Source organism: Macrotis lagotis, chromosome 1 (assembly GCF_037893015.1).
Source record: "Macrotis lagotis isolate mMagLag1 chromosome 1, bilby.v1.9.chrom.fasta, whole genome shotgun sequence".
Lineage (NCBI taxonomy): Eukaryota > Metazoa > Chordata > Mammalia > Peramelemorphia > Peramelidae > Macrotis > Macrotis lagotis.
Genome location: NC_133658.1, coordinates 885,017,694 through 885,032,207, shown reverse-complemented (window position 1 = coordinate 885,032,207; position 14,514 = coordinate 885,017,694). Strand labels below are relative to the sequence as shown.

General features: G+C 37.2%; 1 protein-coding gene across 1 annotated transcript in view; it reads left to right on the top strand.

The window, feature by feature from the left end:
* The window catches only part of CA6 (carbonic anhydrase 6), a 22,816-nt gene extending 9,319 nt beyond the window's left edge, over nt 1–13,497 (top strand). Inside the window, exons 3-8 of the mRNA XM_074216987.1 lie at nt 2,342–2,565; nt 5,363–5,432; nt 7,321–7,478; nt 10,991–11,108; nt 12,542–12,581; nt 13,065–13,497. Coding sequence (XP_074073088.1) covers nt 2,342–2,565; nt 5,363–5,432; nt 7,321–7,478; nt 10,991–11,108; nt 12,542–12,581; nt 13,065–13,074 — 620 coding nt within the window. The 3' untranslated portion in view covers nt 13,075–13,497. The remainder of the gene's footprint in view (nt 1–2,341; nt 2,566–5,362; nt 5,433–7,320; nt 7,479–10,990; nt 11,109–12,541; nt 12,582–13,064) is intronic.
* The last annotated feature ends 1,017 nt before the right edge of the window (nt 13,498–14,514 follow it).

The window sequence follows — 14,514 nt, the reverse complement described above, 5'->3', positions numbered from 1 at the left end:
GTGTTTTTCTATTGTGAAGGAAAGTGAAGGAAAGACTGAAAATAAAATAGAATTTAAAAATATGGGAAAAAGGATAAAGAATTCTAGAATACCTGGGAGTAAAATGTAAGAAGACTAGAAACATAGGAGGGAGAGGATAATAATAGCTAGCATTTATATAACATTTAAAAGTTTTCAAGGTGTTTTATATCTTTAAGGTGCCTTAAACCTTTAAAAGATAGAGTTAAAATAAATAACAGAAAATGTAGGTTAGACATGAAATTTATTCTCTAGGATTTAGTATAAATCTAGAGGTAGACGCATTCATGATAATGACCACCTAGAGCAGGAGCCAAGAGGGCAGGGGGTACTGGGATATTTATACATATAAAAGAATTGACAAAACATTAAACCTCCCTGGAGCCCATTCTGTTAGGTTGTACAAAATCTCATCAAAGAGTATCATCCTTATACAATGCTGTCCTGTCTAAAAGAGGACCCATTTTTCCCCTTGATTAAAGTATAAGGAGAACAGGACAAGTATTCTTTTCTATGACTAAGGGAAGAAACATTCCATTCCTCCTACTAGCTAAGAAATCATTCTCTGACCAGGAATAGAAGTTTGAAAAAAATTTACTTTGGGGGCAGCTAGGTGGCACAGTGGAGCACTGGCCGTGGAGTCAGGAGGATCTGAGTTCAAATTTGACCTTAGACACTTAGTAATAACTTAGCTGTGTGACCTTTGGCAAGTCACTTAACCCCATTGCCTTACAAAAACAAACAAAAAAAAAAGAAAAAAGTTTACTTTGACAGTATCTTATCTCACTTGATCTTCCCCAAAACTATGGGCAGCTAAGTGACCCAATAGATAGTCAAGAAGTCAAGAAAACTTCTCTCTGACTTCAAATCTGCCCTCAGACACTTACTAGCTGTGTGACCCTGGGCAAGTCACTTCACGCCGTTTGCCTCAGTTTCCTCATCTGTAAAGTGAGCTAAAGAAGGAAATAGCAAACCCCACAACAGTATCTTTGACAGGAAAACTCCAAATGGGGTCCTGAAGAGCTAATTAGATATGACTGAACAACAATAAGCCCAAATCCTTCAAATTTCTCTACTGGGGTATTAACTTCCCTGGAAAGCACCAGTTCCATATGACTATTTTCTGTCCTCTAGTGGTTACTTAATGTTTATTAATTGAATGATTTTATTTTTTTATTTATTTTTTAGGTTTTTACAAGGCAAATGGCGTTAAGTGGCTTGCCCAAGGCCACACAGCTAGGTCATTATTAAGTGTCTGAGACTGGATTTGAACCCAGGTACTCCTGACTTCAAGGCAGCTGCTTTATCCACTATGCCACCTAGCCACCCTGATTGAATGATTTTAAATCAGGACTTCTTAGCCTGGGATAAATGAACTTAAAACATTTGTTCCAAGAACTATTTCAATATTGTTGATGTTATTTATAACCCTCCACATTTGTTGTCTTTAAAGAAGACATTAGACTGAGAAAGGTCTATAGGTCTTACAAGATTACCAAAGGGTCCTTGACACCCCAAATTTTGGGAATCCCTTCTTTAAATTCCCATTGCCCATTATTATAATTTTCCTTTTGTTTTGGATTGTCTAGGATGGTAGTTTTCAAAGTGGGAAATGTAGTCACTGAGAATGCAAGAGACCATAGCTGGACCCAAAGTAGGGTGTGTGATTAACTAATTAGTTGGTTATTCAAGGCAGGCGGGATAGCTCTCAGAGTCCGATTCCTGGAAGTTGCTTTTGATTATGTTATTTTTATTTTTGTACCTATACTACCTAATATGGTCTTGAATATGCTGGACTGAATTAGCTTTTTACTTGGGGATGGGGGGGGGGAGAAGGGCTTCTGTGGTATCTAACTACTAATTCTTGAAGGGGACCTGGAACTCAGATAAGAGAAACCATGTTTTAGGCTTCTTGGTTTTTCTTTAGGCAGGCACAGGGAACATCCAACCCATGGAGGGGGCAATTCTTTTTTTTTCTTTATTATCAAGAAATCATACTTCCTCTTTTAAAAAAAATTATTAGTTTTAGGCAATGGAGTTAGGTCACTTGCCCAACCTCACACAGCTAGGCAATTATTAAGTGTCCAAGGCTGAATTTGAACTCAGGCTTTCTTGACACCTGGGCTGTTGCTCTATCTACTGTACTACCTACTTGCCCAAGAAGTTATACTTCCAACCAGTGGGCCATATAAGACCTGAATAATCATTTGGTCTGGTACTGCCATGATGACCACAGACAGGACTCAAAATTCATATATCTTGGAGCTTTTTGGGGGGTGAATTAATTAAATGTTTGACCAAATCTAGGAAGCTAATTTTTAAGTTGATTTTTGTCTGACCCACAAATGCTGTTATAAATATCCAAATGACCCTTGGCAGAAAAAGAGATTTCCTACCCTTGCTTTAGAAGAACATCTAGCTATCATTCTGATCTTTGCTCTGCCCCCACAGTTGCATATCGTACACTACAATTCTGAATTATACAGCAGTTTTGAAGAAGCTGAAAACAAGCCTCATGGGTTAGCTGTGATCTCAGTCCTCATTAAGGTAAGCTGAAATTCATTTTTTTTTCCCATGACTGGTTTGGCTTAGATGGCTGATCTAGGACCCAGGAAGAGTTCTCTTCCTTCCTTTCCCTGTCCATTCTTTTGGGGATAGAATTAAAGTTAGAACCCCAGAAACTCAGACTCTACAGTTGGGTCACTTCTCTACCCAGTCCCTCTCACCATCATGAGCTCTCCCTTTATCTATTTCAGAGAACCAGTCTCCCCTGAAATTTTGGGTCAACACTGAGTTCTGTTTGATGGGCAGAAATTAGCAAGGCTTAGATACAGTGGTGGTGATTCTAAGGTGATCTAAAGGCAAAGTATGAGAGTTTTGCTAGAAACATTAGCCATTTTCTCATGTTCCCAGAGAATATTAAGGCAGAAAGCAGAATAAGCATTTATTAAACTCCTACTGTATGATGACCCAAAGATTATCCCATTTCATTTTCACAAGAGTCTTGAGAGGCAGGTGCTGATAATTATCTTCATTTCACAGTGGAAAAAACGGAAGTAGAACTGGTTCACAGTCACAACTGGGAAATGTTGGAGGCTGGATTTGAACTCAACTGTTTCCTGAGTCTAGGTCCAGCACTCTATTACTAAACCATCTAGCTGTCTCTAGTCCTGTGTATAATATATGTGGGTTATGAAGGTGAAACTGGGGGCTTCCTCAGCGTTAATGGTGACCACTCCTACTTTCTCTCCACTTCCCTGGCCTAGCAACAGAGAGATCTCCTATGAAACTTTGGAATTGGCGTTACTCTCTTTTTTACCTTAGTGACATCTCACCAATTCCCAGCCTTCCCACAAAGATACTGTTGAAGGTCCTGGGATGAAGCAAGCGGAACAAAGAACAAATTATATCATGAGGGAGGGATGGAAGTATTTATTAAGCTCCTGCTAAGTGTTTTACAGCCATGTGAGGTAAATTCTGTTATTAAATTAAATTAAATTCTGTAATTCCTCATTTTTCATAAACTGAGGCAGATAGTTAGGAAGTGTCTAATGCTGAATTTAAATTCAGGACTTCCTAACTCCAGACTCATAACTCTATGGGGCCTCCTAACTGTTTCTAGGAGAAAGAACCAGATTTGCCATGCCTATTACTGCTTAAACCAAGTATCTTAATAACATTTAATAATCACTTATGGCTATTATCCTGTGGGCAAGAGGTTTAGAAGGGAATCTTTGGTCATTTAAAAACTCCTTCTACCAAGTCATCTCTCTGCAAGTAACCTGGGGAGGTGACCGCAGCATTGCAGTCCAACTCAAATCTGGCTTTAGCTACTTAGAAGTCTTTTGACCTTGGGCAAATCAAATTACTTCTTGAATTATGTTATATCCCAAAGTTATACTGAGGGTCATGTGAGTCGCTACCTGTGAAATACTTTGTAGCTCTATAGTGCTTTGTGAAAGTTTTTTAATTTATTGTTGTTATTCTGTGTTTCTTAAGTAACCTTCCCCTATTCAGAGAGCCATCCAATATAACACATAGGACATTTTTTTAGAGTAGAAAAATAGTTAGCACAACTGATCAGTACATTGGACAAAGATCCCAAATCTGTGTAATGTGTCACAACACTTATAGACCTCCCATGTCCAACAACAGCTTGGTTGGGGGAGTCTTCTCATAGCTCTTTATTTGAATCCTGCTTAATCTATATAATTTGGTTACTTTTTTTCTTTTTGGTATGTCACTGTTCTTTTCATTTACATTGTTGAAGCCATAGCAGTATGTAGTTTCCTTAGTTCGACTTGCTTCTTTCTTCTTCAGTTTGTATGAATCTTTTCATGCTTCTCTGCATTCTTCACACAATATTAGCTCTTTAAAAAAAATAGTCTATTTATTGCCCATAATTCTGATTTCATTAGAGTAAGGGAATTCCCTTTAAGGAAACTCTGTCCACTAGTGAAAATAAGCAACTGTTCTGCCACTCTTGGTGTAGAGGACAGCTCTGGAGTCTGAAAGACTTAAGTTCAAGTTGACTTTGGGGGCAGCTAGGTGGCCCAATAAATAGAGCCCTGACTCCAGAGTCAAGAGGACTTGAATGCAAATCCAGTCTCAACTACTAGCTGTACAAGTCGGTGGTATGCTGTTTTAACAACCAGTTCTTGGGGGGGGGGAGTGGGAGGAGATGAGTGGAATGTACTTTTAAGCTTAGTCTGCATTATTTTTCCATCACTTTCTTAAGTCTAGTCATCATCAAAACAATCAAACCCTGATGTAAAGCATTTGATAAATTCTGAGGGTATTCAACCCTGAAAGTTTAGCAAGTGGCTTCCCCAAATTGGTTAACTCGAACACCAGTAAACTCCTTTAAGATATTATTTACAAATGAAAGAACTTTTCCTGGGAAGATCTTAAAGGGCTCTATAAGCATTATTCCTATTTAACAATGAGCAAATTGAAGCAATGAGAGATTGATTTCTGCGGTCATTTAATAGCAAAGAAGAATAATGTCATCTGCAAGAAAAGCTCTCCTCCTTATCTGCTTTTCCTCTATTCTTCCCAGAAAGACCACCTAGAATAGTGGGGAGAGGACTAAACTTGGAATTAGGACAGGTCTAAGTTTGAATCCTACCCCTGTCACTTTCTAGCTGAGTGACCATGGGCTAGTCTCTTAAGTTTCTCCATCTGTGAAATGGATAAAACCCAGACTACTTCCCAGAGTAGTTATGAGAACTGAATGATATGTTTGTGAAGTCTTACATGGTCAGCTATTATTATTATTACTCCCTCTTTACACCATTCTGCACTGCCATTGTACTCCCTCCTTATTCTGCATTTTTTTCTATAGGCCAAAAAAGGGAAACGGAATGATTATTATGAGCAGCTTTTCTCCCATTTGTCCCAGATTGGAACTGAGGGTAAGTGAAAGTCAAAGCACCAAAGGAAGAGAAATTAGCTCAGGGGACACATCAAATGAAGGAGAGAAGTGGCAAGGCAATTTGGGGAGAAGGACCCATCTGGGGATCACCTCCACCTTTGGGGCCAGGTTTCTCTTGCTGTACATTTGCTCCTTGGGTGGAGTTCTTGGAAGGATTTGTCTATAAATTTTCCTTATCATGAATGGCTATGTTTGGGGAGCACCGATGCATAAATCCCAGGATTGTGGGGAACAAAAAAGAATATTGTATAGAGGACAAAAATGAAAAATTTGGCATTAGAAAGATTTGAGGTCAAATCCTGCTTTTGCCAATTACTTCTTGTATGAAATGACAAATCACTTAATTTCTCTGGGCCTCAATTTCCTTCTCTATCAAATGAAAGTGGCCTTGGTGACTTCTAATGAGTGAATTACACTGAATGGCATGAGGCCCTTTGGGTGTATTTCTTCATTCCTTGCTGCTTTCCCTCATATCCTAGTTACCAGTGTTCATCTTAACTCTCTCCAGAATCAGTTATTTTCTGGCCAATAATGACTAACCAACAGAGATTGAAAATTCTTCTACTAGAATGTAAGCTTCCTAAGGGCGAGACAGTTTTATTTTTGCTTTTGTATCTCTAGTGGCTATCAAAGTGTCATACTTCGTAGGCTTCCCAATACTTGTTTGGGTTTTTTTTTTAGGTTTTGGCAAGGCAAATGGGGTTAAGTGGCTTGCCCAAGGTCACACAACTAGGCAATTATTAAGTGTCTGAGATTGGATTTGAACTCAGGTACTCCTGACTCCAGGGCTGGTGCTTTATACACTGCACCACCTAGCTGCCCCTGTTTGTTTGTTTTGTATTGAATTGAATCCAGTTTGAACCAGATAAATTAAAAAAGATTTTGAAGTATTTCAGCACAACAGAACCACTATCTCAATCTTAGTGCCTGTAGTATATCGTCACCTCCAACATTTTTGCCTTCCCCAAGAAATATTTCACCAGATTGTCACCTTTCTCTGGGACTTGAAATGTCTAGATCAGCAGACATTCTGGAGCATGCTATTAACAAACAGTAGTCATGTCCTAAGATCCCCTAGATTTTCAAGGCCTGAAGAAAGAATTATAAATCTTTGATTTCTTGCCATAAGACCTGCATTTGCTCTGTTTATTAATTCCAACCATTGTTCCTGGTTATATCTTCTGAACAAGGTGTTGCTGTTGTTGACCCATTTTAATCATGTCCAACTCTTTGTGACTCCATTTGTGGTTTTCTTGGCAAAGATACTAGAGTGTTTTGCCATTTCCTTCTCCAACTCATTTGATAGAAAAAGAAACTGGGGCAAACAGAGTTGTTAGGTCACATAGCTAGTAAGTATCTGAGGCCTGATTTGAATTCAGGTTTTCTAATTCCAGATCTGCCATTCTATCTACTTGCCACCACCTAGTTGCTCCAAGTCTGGCACATAAATATTTATTGACAGATTGACTGAAATGCAGATCCTTCACCATGCTGAGGAGGCTTTCTTTGGATTTATTTCAGCTTATTTATTTTTGAATTTGAATTATGTTTGAGAACTGATATTCTGAAGAACTCAAAACACTTGGCCATTTCCCTTTTGGGGGAATAGGATGGGAAGGTGACACAAGAAGGGTGATTTCTTTACATCCCCAGTGATAACCTTTAGAGGGACTGGGAGCCCATTCCCATTTAATTTACAGGAAGAGCAAAAAAGCAAATCAGGGTTAGAGTTTTTACACAACATAAGAAGGTCAGTCAGAGCCACAGTTCAGCCTGATGACCCCATCTGTGTGGTTTCCCCAAGCCCAGGGCCATATTGATCTGTTACCAAATGACACAGCTTCTCTTATTTTCTGTTTCTCTGCTAGGGGAAAACATAACTCTGACCTACATTGATGTCCTTCACATGTTGCCCCATGACTACTCAAATTCCTACCATTATGAAGGGTCATTGACCACTCCCCCCTGCACTGAGAATGTCAGCTGGATAGTGTTGGAAAAAATTGTCACCATTTCTACAAAACAGGTAAACATTTGCTCCCTCTGCTCTTATCCTTGACAAGCTTCCCTTGAGGGCTCTGGAGAATATAAGAGATCATTCAACTGCTCCACTCTGTCCCCTGGTTCCTTATGCTATTAACTTCATTCAATTAATCAGAAAGCATTTATTAAGTGCCTACCATATGCTAAGCACTGTGAATACTCCAAAAAGCAGCTCCAGCTTTTTTAGTGCTTATCAGAATGCCTGGCAAATGATATAGGTTTGTTGGCTACCCTTGAAGAGCTCACAGTTTAGTGGAGATGACAACAGGTAAGTGATTAGGTAGAGACAAGATATCTATCAAATCATGGATGCCCTTGAACCAGCAATACCACTGCTAGGCTGTATTATCCCAAAGAGATTAGAGAAAAAAAGAAAAGAATTCACTTTATAGCAGTTTTTTTTGGTTTGTTTTTTGCCACATTTCCCACTTTTTAATTGGAAATTAAGGGGATACCCATCAATTGGGGAATGGCTGAACAAGTTATGGTAAATGTTGTGATGGGAATGCTATGGTGCTATAAGAAATGAGAAGTAAGATGGTTTCAGAAAAACCTGGAAAGAGTTACAGGAACTGATACAAAATGAAATAAGCAGAATGAGGAGATCGTAGCACACAGTAGTAGTAATATTGTATTGCGTGTGAATGACTAAACTATTTTCAGCACTACAGTGATTGATACAAAAGAATTCCAAAAGCCTTATGAGGAAAAATGCTCACTCCAGAGAAAGAACTGATGGTCTCTGCAGATTGAAGCAAATTTTTTTGTTTTCTTTAATTTTTTTAATATGAATTTTTTTATAACAGGGTTAATATGGAATGTTTTGCATGACTGGACATATATAATCTGTATCAAATCACTTCCCTTCTCCAGGAGAGGAAAGGGGAAAGAGGGAGGGAATACACAGAGTATGGTATTTCTGGGTTTAAGAGAATGCCCCTTGGGCATAATTCAGAATTATTCTCCAAAATGATTAGGCTAGTTTGCAACTCCACCAACAATACATTAGTGTCCCTATTTTTCCACCTCCCTTCTAGGATTTGTCATTTTCCTTTTCTGTCATTCTAGTTAATTTGATAGGTATGAGATAGTACTTCAGAGTTTTTCCATATGCTAGTTGCTAACTTTGATTTTTTCTTCTGAAAACTGTTCACTTTTTGAACTTATCTCTGTGTGGGACGAATGCCATTTAAATAAATTTTGGAGATATCTCTCAAGCTATGAAGAGAAAGTTTTATTGGTTTCTGGAGGAACTGGCCCCAGTCAATTAGAGAGACTGAGACCAAGGCAGAAGATCCAAGAATCATTTCTATCCTAACACAATCTCCAACCCCCCCATTCTCATTATTTAAGAACGTGGCCTTTACAACCTATACCCTAAATTAATTTAAATAATCCTATCAGAGACTTGTCTCCTTCCAGAAGACTCAGTAGATAAGGAACAAAAGTCAGTTTGCTCTTTACATTCCAGTCCTAATAACATTCACTGATATCCCAAAAAGTTGTTGGGGGAAGAGGGGTAGAAGAGACAGTTCTAATATATAATATCTACTGAAGAAATCTCAGACTTTATCCCACTCATCTTGGCATTTACTATGAGTTATTGGTCTATATCTAGTTTTTGCCAGAATGCTTTCCAGTTTTCCTAGCAGTTTTTTTTTTAGATTTTTCAAGGCAATGGGGTTAAGTGGCTTGCCCAAGGTCACACAGCTAGGTAATTATTAAGTGTCTTAGGTCAGATTTGAACTCAGGTACTCCTGACTCCAGGGGTGGCGCTCTATCCACTGTGCCACCTAGCCATTCCATGCAGTTGTTGGTAGTTTTTGAGTTCTTGTCCTCAAAACTTGGATCTTTGGGTTTATCAAAGATTAAGTAACTGTGACCATTTACTTCTTTATATCAATGTACCTAGTAAATTCCATTGCTTAACCATGCTTTTTCTTATCTAGTATAAACTTCTTTTGATAATTACTTCTTAGTAATTTGTGGCTTGAGATCTGGTACTGCTAGGCTACCTTCTTTCACTTTCTTATTGATTCCCTTGATATTCTTGTCCTTTGGTTCCTCCAAATGAATTTTATTATTGGCTTTTTTCCTAGCTCTATAAGTGACTGAATAAATAATTTAATTTGGATAGAATTGTCATTTTTATTGTGTTGACTCAGCTTAACCAAGAGCAATAAATATTTCTCTCTTGTTTAAGATCTATCTTTGTATGAAGAGTGTTTTGTAATTGTATTTATAAAGTTCCTGGGTATGTCTTCTTAAATAAGCTTTCAAGTATTTTATGCTATATGCAGTTACTTTATTTTATCTGTTTTTGCAAGGCAATGGGGTTAAGTGACTTGCCCAAGGTCACACAGCTAGGTAATTATTGTCTGAGACTGGATTTGAACTCAGGTCTTCCTGACTCCAGAGCCAGTACTCTATCCACTGTGCCACCTAGCTGCCCCTAAATTAGCAGTTATTTTAAGTGGAATTACTCTATCTTTTCCTTCTGAGTTTTATTGATAACATGTAAGAAATGCTGATAATTTATGGTGTTTTATATCCTACAACTTTGTCAAAGTTGTTAATGTTTTGACTTGTTTTTTAGTTGATTCTCCAGGTTCCTCCAAGTATATCATTTGGTTTTTAAAACTCTTTCCTTGATTAAGAATCATGGTGACACAGTTCAGCCTAGACCCTCAAAGTGAATGGATGAATGGGTAAAATTTCTAAAACTATTCTTTTAATGACCTTTTGAACCCTAAAGCAAATATTAGCATCAACAAATATGATTTGAGAAAGTCTGCCCTCAAGGCCTTAGACTTAAAGGTCATTTAAAAAGAATAAACAGCAGGGCCATGGGAGTTAGCCCAAGCTGACCCAAGTTCCTGGCCAAATGGAAAGTTGATTGGGAAGGTGGGTCAGGAGATATCAAAGAATATCATAAAGAAATAAAAGAATGCTAGCCACTTCCTGGTAGGTTGATGATAGGCTAATATATAAATTGGACTTTTTTGGACATGACCTATATGCGAATTTGTTTTTCTTGACTATGTTTATTTTTTATTTATTTATTTTTAGGGTTTTTTTTTTTTTACAAGGCAAATGGGGTTAAGTGGCTTGCCCAAGGCCACACAGCTAGGTAATTATTAAGTGTCTGAGACCGGATTTGAACTCAGGTACTTCTGACTCCAGGGCCGGTGCTTTATCCACTGTGCCACCTAGCTGCCCAGACTATGTTTATTTTTTACAAGGGTTTCACTTTATTTTATTTTTTCCACCAGAGGTCGGGAGAGAAAAAGACTTGTTTGATCATTGAAAAAAAAATAATTTAATAAAAATAAAAACGTAAATGACTTGTGTTAAAGGTATAGGATTCACTTCTCCTAGGTTGCAAACAATTCCTTGATTGGTTCAATTACAATGTCCCACATCCAATCTGGAAGCTAACTAAGCCCCAGAGCCTTCATTTCACCTGCATACTGTTGTTTTCTGTGTTATTTACAGCTGAAGAAGCTGCAGAAGTCACTCACAAATAATCATAATGAGATAATTCAAAAGAACTTTCGGGAGACTCAGCCCCTCAACCACAGGAAAGTGGAGGCCAATTTCCTACCTAAAGAAGGTCAGTAAAAGCCAGAATTTTATGTCAGTTCTTGGAGATGAAATTTTCTTTTTTGGAATTTATGGTTATTAGGTAAATTAGTATTGGCCGTAATATATCACACTGATAGTACAAGAGGCTTATACTCAATCCTTGATTCCCAGTTCAGACATAGTGAATTATGAAATTAATATAAGATTTAAGGTGCGGAGTATAGAGAAAGGTTTAAGGGCTTCCTATGACATAATAATAATAACAATAATAATTATTATTATTAAAATTAACCAGTATCAATTAATAATTTTTATTAGTTTATAGGAGGCACTGAAATAATTTATAATTTTTAATAATATAATAATAATAATCATGATCATAGCTAGAATTTGTGTCTTGTACTTTAAGGTTTTCAAAATGCCTCACATATCTCATTTGATTCTTGTAAGAACCTCATGAGATAGAATTTATTATTATTATCATCCCCATTTTGCAGATGAAGAAACTAAGGCTGAGAAAGATTAAGTCTCATGTCAAGGGTAGAAAAGGTAGTATCTGAGACAATATTTGGACTTGTCTTCCTGATTTTTTGTATCGATGATCAGTCAGTATTTATTAAGTTTCTGCAATTTGTTAGGCATTGTGCAAAGTGATGGGGATATAAAGAAAGGGAAAAGACAGTACCTACTCTGAAGGATATCATAGTTCAACAGGAGAGACAATTTGTAAACAATATGTCCAAAAAGGCCATAGACAAGACAGTTTGGAGATGAATAAATAATTCTTCCAGAAGATCAGATTTTAGCTGGATTTTTAAAAAATCTTAAAACTTAAAAAAAAGAAAGTTATTTTCCCCATCACTTAAAAAATTGTTGAGAGTACATTACCAATATGAAAACACTTATTTGAAAGTTATTTGTATGTGTGTGCTAATAATTATAAACATTGTAAACTTAGAATAATAGAAATTATAAAGTATAAGAGACAGATGAAATAATTTTTTATCCTAGAACTTTTAGGAAGCCACTGTTGCTTGCTGATTAGGATAGTGACATGATGAGATCAATTTTTAGGGGAAATTATCCTGTCAACTGAGTGGAGAAGGGATCATAAAGACAAGATAAGACAGGGAGACTGATAGGATATTTCAACAGTACTAGGTAAGAGGTGATGAGGTTGGAAGTAAGGTGGGAGTCCTGTGATAAAGGAGGTATATGAGAGAAATGAAAGAAAAAAAAGACACTATAGTATTGGAGTGGATTTGTGGGGTGGGAGGAGTTGAGAATGACACTGCAGTTGTGTGATAGGGTGCTTGAAAGAATGGTACTGCCTTCAGTAGTAATAGAGGAGTTTGGAAGAGGAAGGGTATGGTAGGAGGTGGAAAAATGTCACACAAGATCTGTGAAGCAGATTACAAACTATCTTTCATTCTCCCTAATTCATTTGATCCTACCAAACAGGAAAACAGCGGAAAAAGGGATATCCTCCCGGATGGTCAGGGTAAGACCCATTCCAATCATAGCTTCAACTGAAAGGCAGAAGCCTAGGGGTGATCTGGGTGAATGGTGGGGTGTCAGTGGAAGTGGCTGTCCATGTGTTTGGGTTTGAGTCAAGCTATAACTGACCAAGGAGCCCGAAGGAGAAAGATTGGGAACAGGAGCAGGTCAGGGAGAGGGAGGAGTTGGAGCTTGTGTTTGGGAGATAATGGGTGAGGGGTGGAGGAGGTACACAAGTCCTCCCTGCTACCCCTGCTTTTATAGGGAATGTGATTTGTTGCCATCTTCCCATTCTCCTTTCTACTGGTTGATCACAAAGTCTATGAGGTCATACTACCTTCATCCTTTGGCTTGGCCCTGTCTTTAAAGCCTTATGTCCCCTCTAAAATGATTAGGATTAATTTTTTGGGAGAGGGAAATTCCATCTCTTTGCCAAAGAAGGCCCTCAATGTGTTGGTCCCTTTATAAATTATTGTTCTTTTTGTAGAATGTTCTGAAGGTACCAGTGATGGTTTTCTAAAGAAGAAAGCCACCAAAGATACATTTCAACAGTTTAAAAAATGGCAGTGAGGAAGAATCCTTATCAGAAGGAAAAAGAAGAACTGAAGATAACTATCATTGGCTCCTAGCTTAGACTGAGCCAGAAGATTTCAGTTCACCATTTCCTTTGCCATAAAGATATTCCTTTGCCTGAATCCTTACTCAGTTGCTTTTTTATCTATGCAAAGCTCCTTCTTGGATTGCTAATCTTGTTCATTTCCCAGATACCTTAGTGGAACTGGTATTGCTAAAATGATCAGATGATGAAATTAAATTATACCTGGAGGGATTTAATAGAGATAGAACTAATGGTAGAAACAGAAATCAATCACTTTATGAATATCAATTTTTTTTACTGCTAATTTCTGCTTTAATGGACACTAACTCTCAACCAATGTGCCTTTCTTTTATGCACTGAGATATAATAAAATTATGTGATGCTTAAAAGTTGTCCTTTTATATATTTTCCCCAGATGTTTTATTTCTTGAGATATATTCTTGAGCTATACTATAGGAGGTAGATGAAACTAAGGAGAAAGAAGAGAGAGTGGAAAGAAGACTAAGGGATATGAATGTTAAGTTTACTAGAGATGGGCAGCAGAGTCAAGATGTGTGTATATGTGTGTGAATAAAGATAAGAAGGATCTTGAAAGAAGAAAATGAGAATGACCTTGTCTAGTTCTTTATTATAATTTTGCAAGGGAGGGGTTAATTGAATAGATCAATCATATCATTTCCACTCCATTTAAAGTAAGTGTCAAGATGCTAAGCCCCTGAAATATATATATATATATATATATGTATATGTTTCCACATATATAGATATAGATATAGATGTAGATATATAGATACTTCCTTGAATTAATCAAGGACAAGAAATCTGTTTCAAATGTGATCCCCTTTCCTTCCAATTTTATCCCCAAATCCTTTCTGTTTCAGTTAGATGATATTTCTTCCCTTTCTGAATTCCTTTCATTTTATCTATTTCATTTATTCCCTCTTCCCTTTCATATTGACAGTTCTCATTTGCTTTCATCTTTTGTCTCTCTAGCATCAGAGTTTTTCTATGAATTCTTTTCTTCCACATCTAAATATTAACAATTCAAAGAAAAAACTTTCTTTAGCACTTATGTGTGGGATTTTGAGTGTTAATTATTGTGGATCATACCAGTTGGTACCTGGTCTTATCTCTGATCTTAAAGGGCTTATAATTTAGTTGAGGGAAATAAATAGATTCATAGGGAGTGCCAAGGGAGTGATCCAGATAGCAGAAAATAGAAACACTGAACAAAATCAAAAGGCAATTAACTGAAGAATGGCTAAACAAATTGTGGTACATAAGCAAAATGAATATTGTTGAACAATATAAAATGATGACTATGAAGAACCTAAAGAAA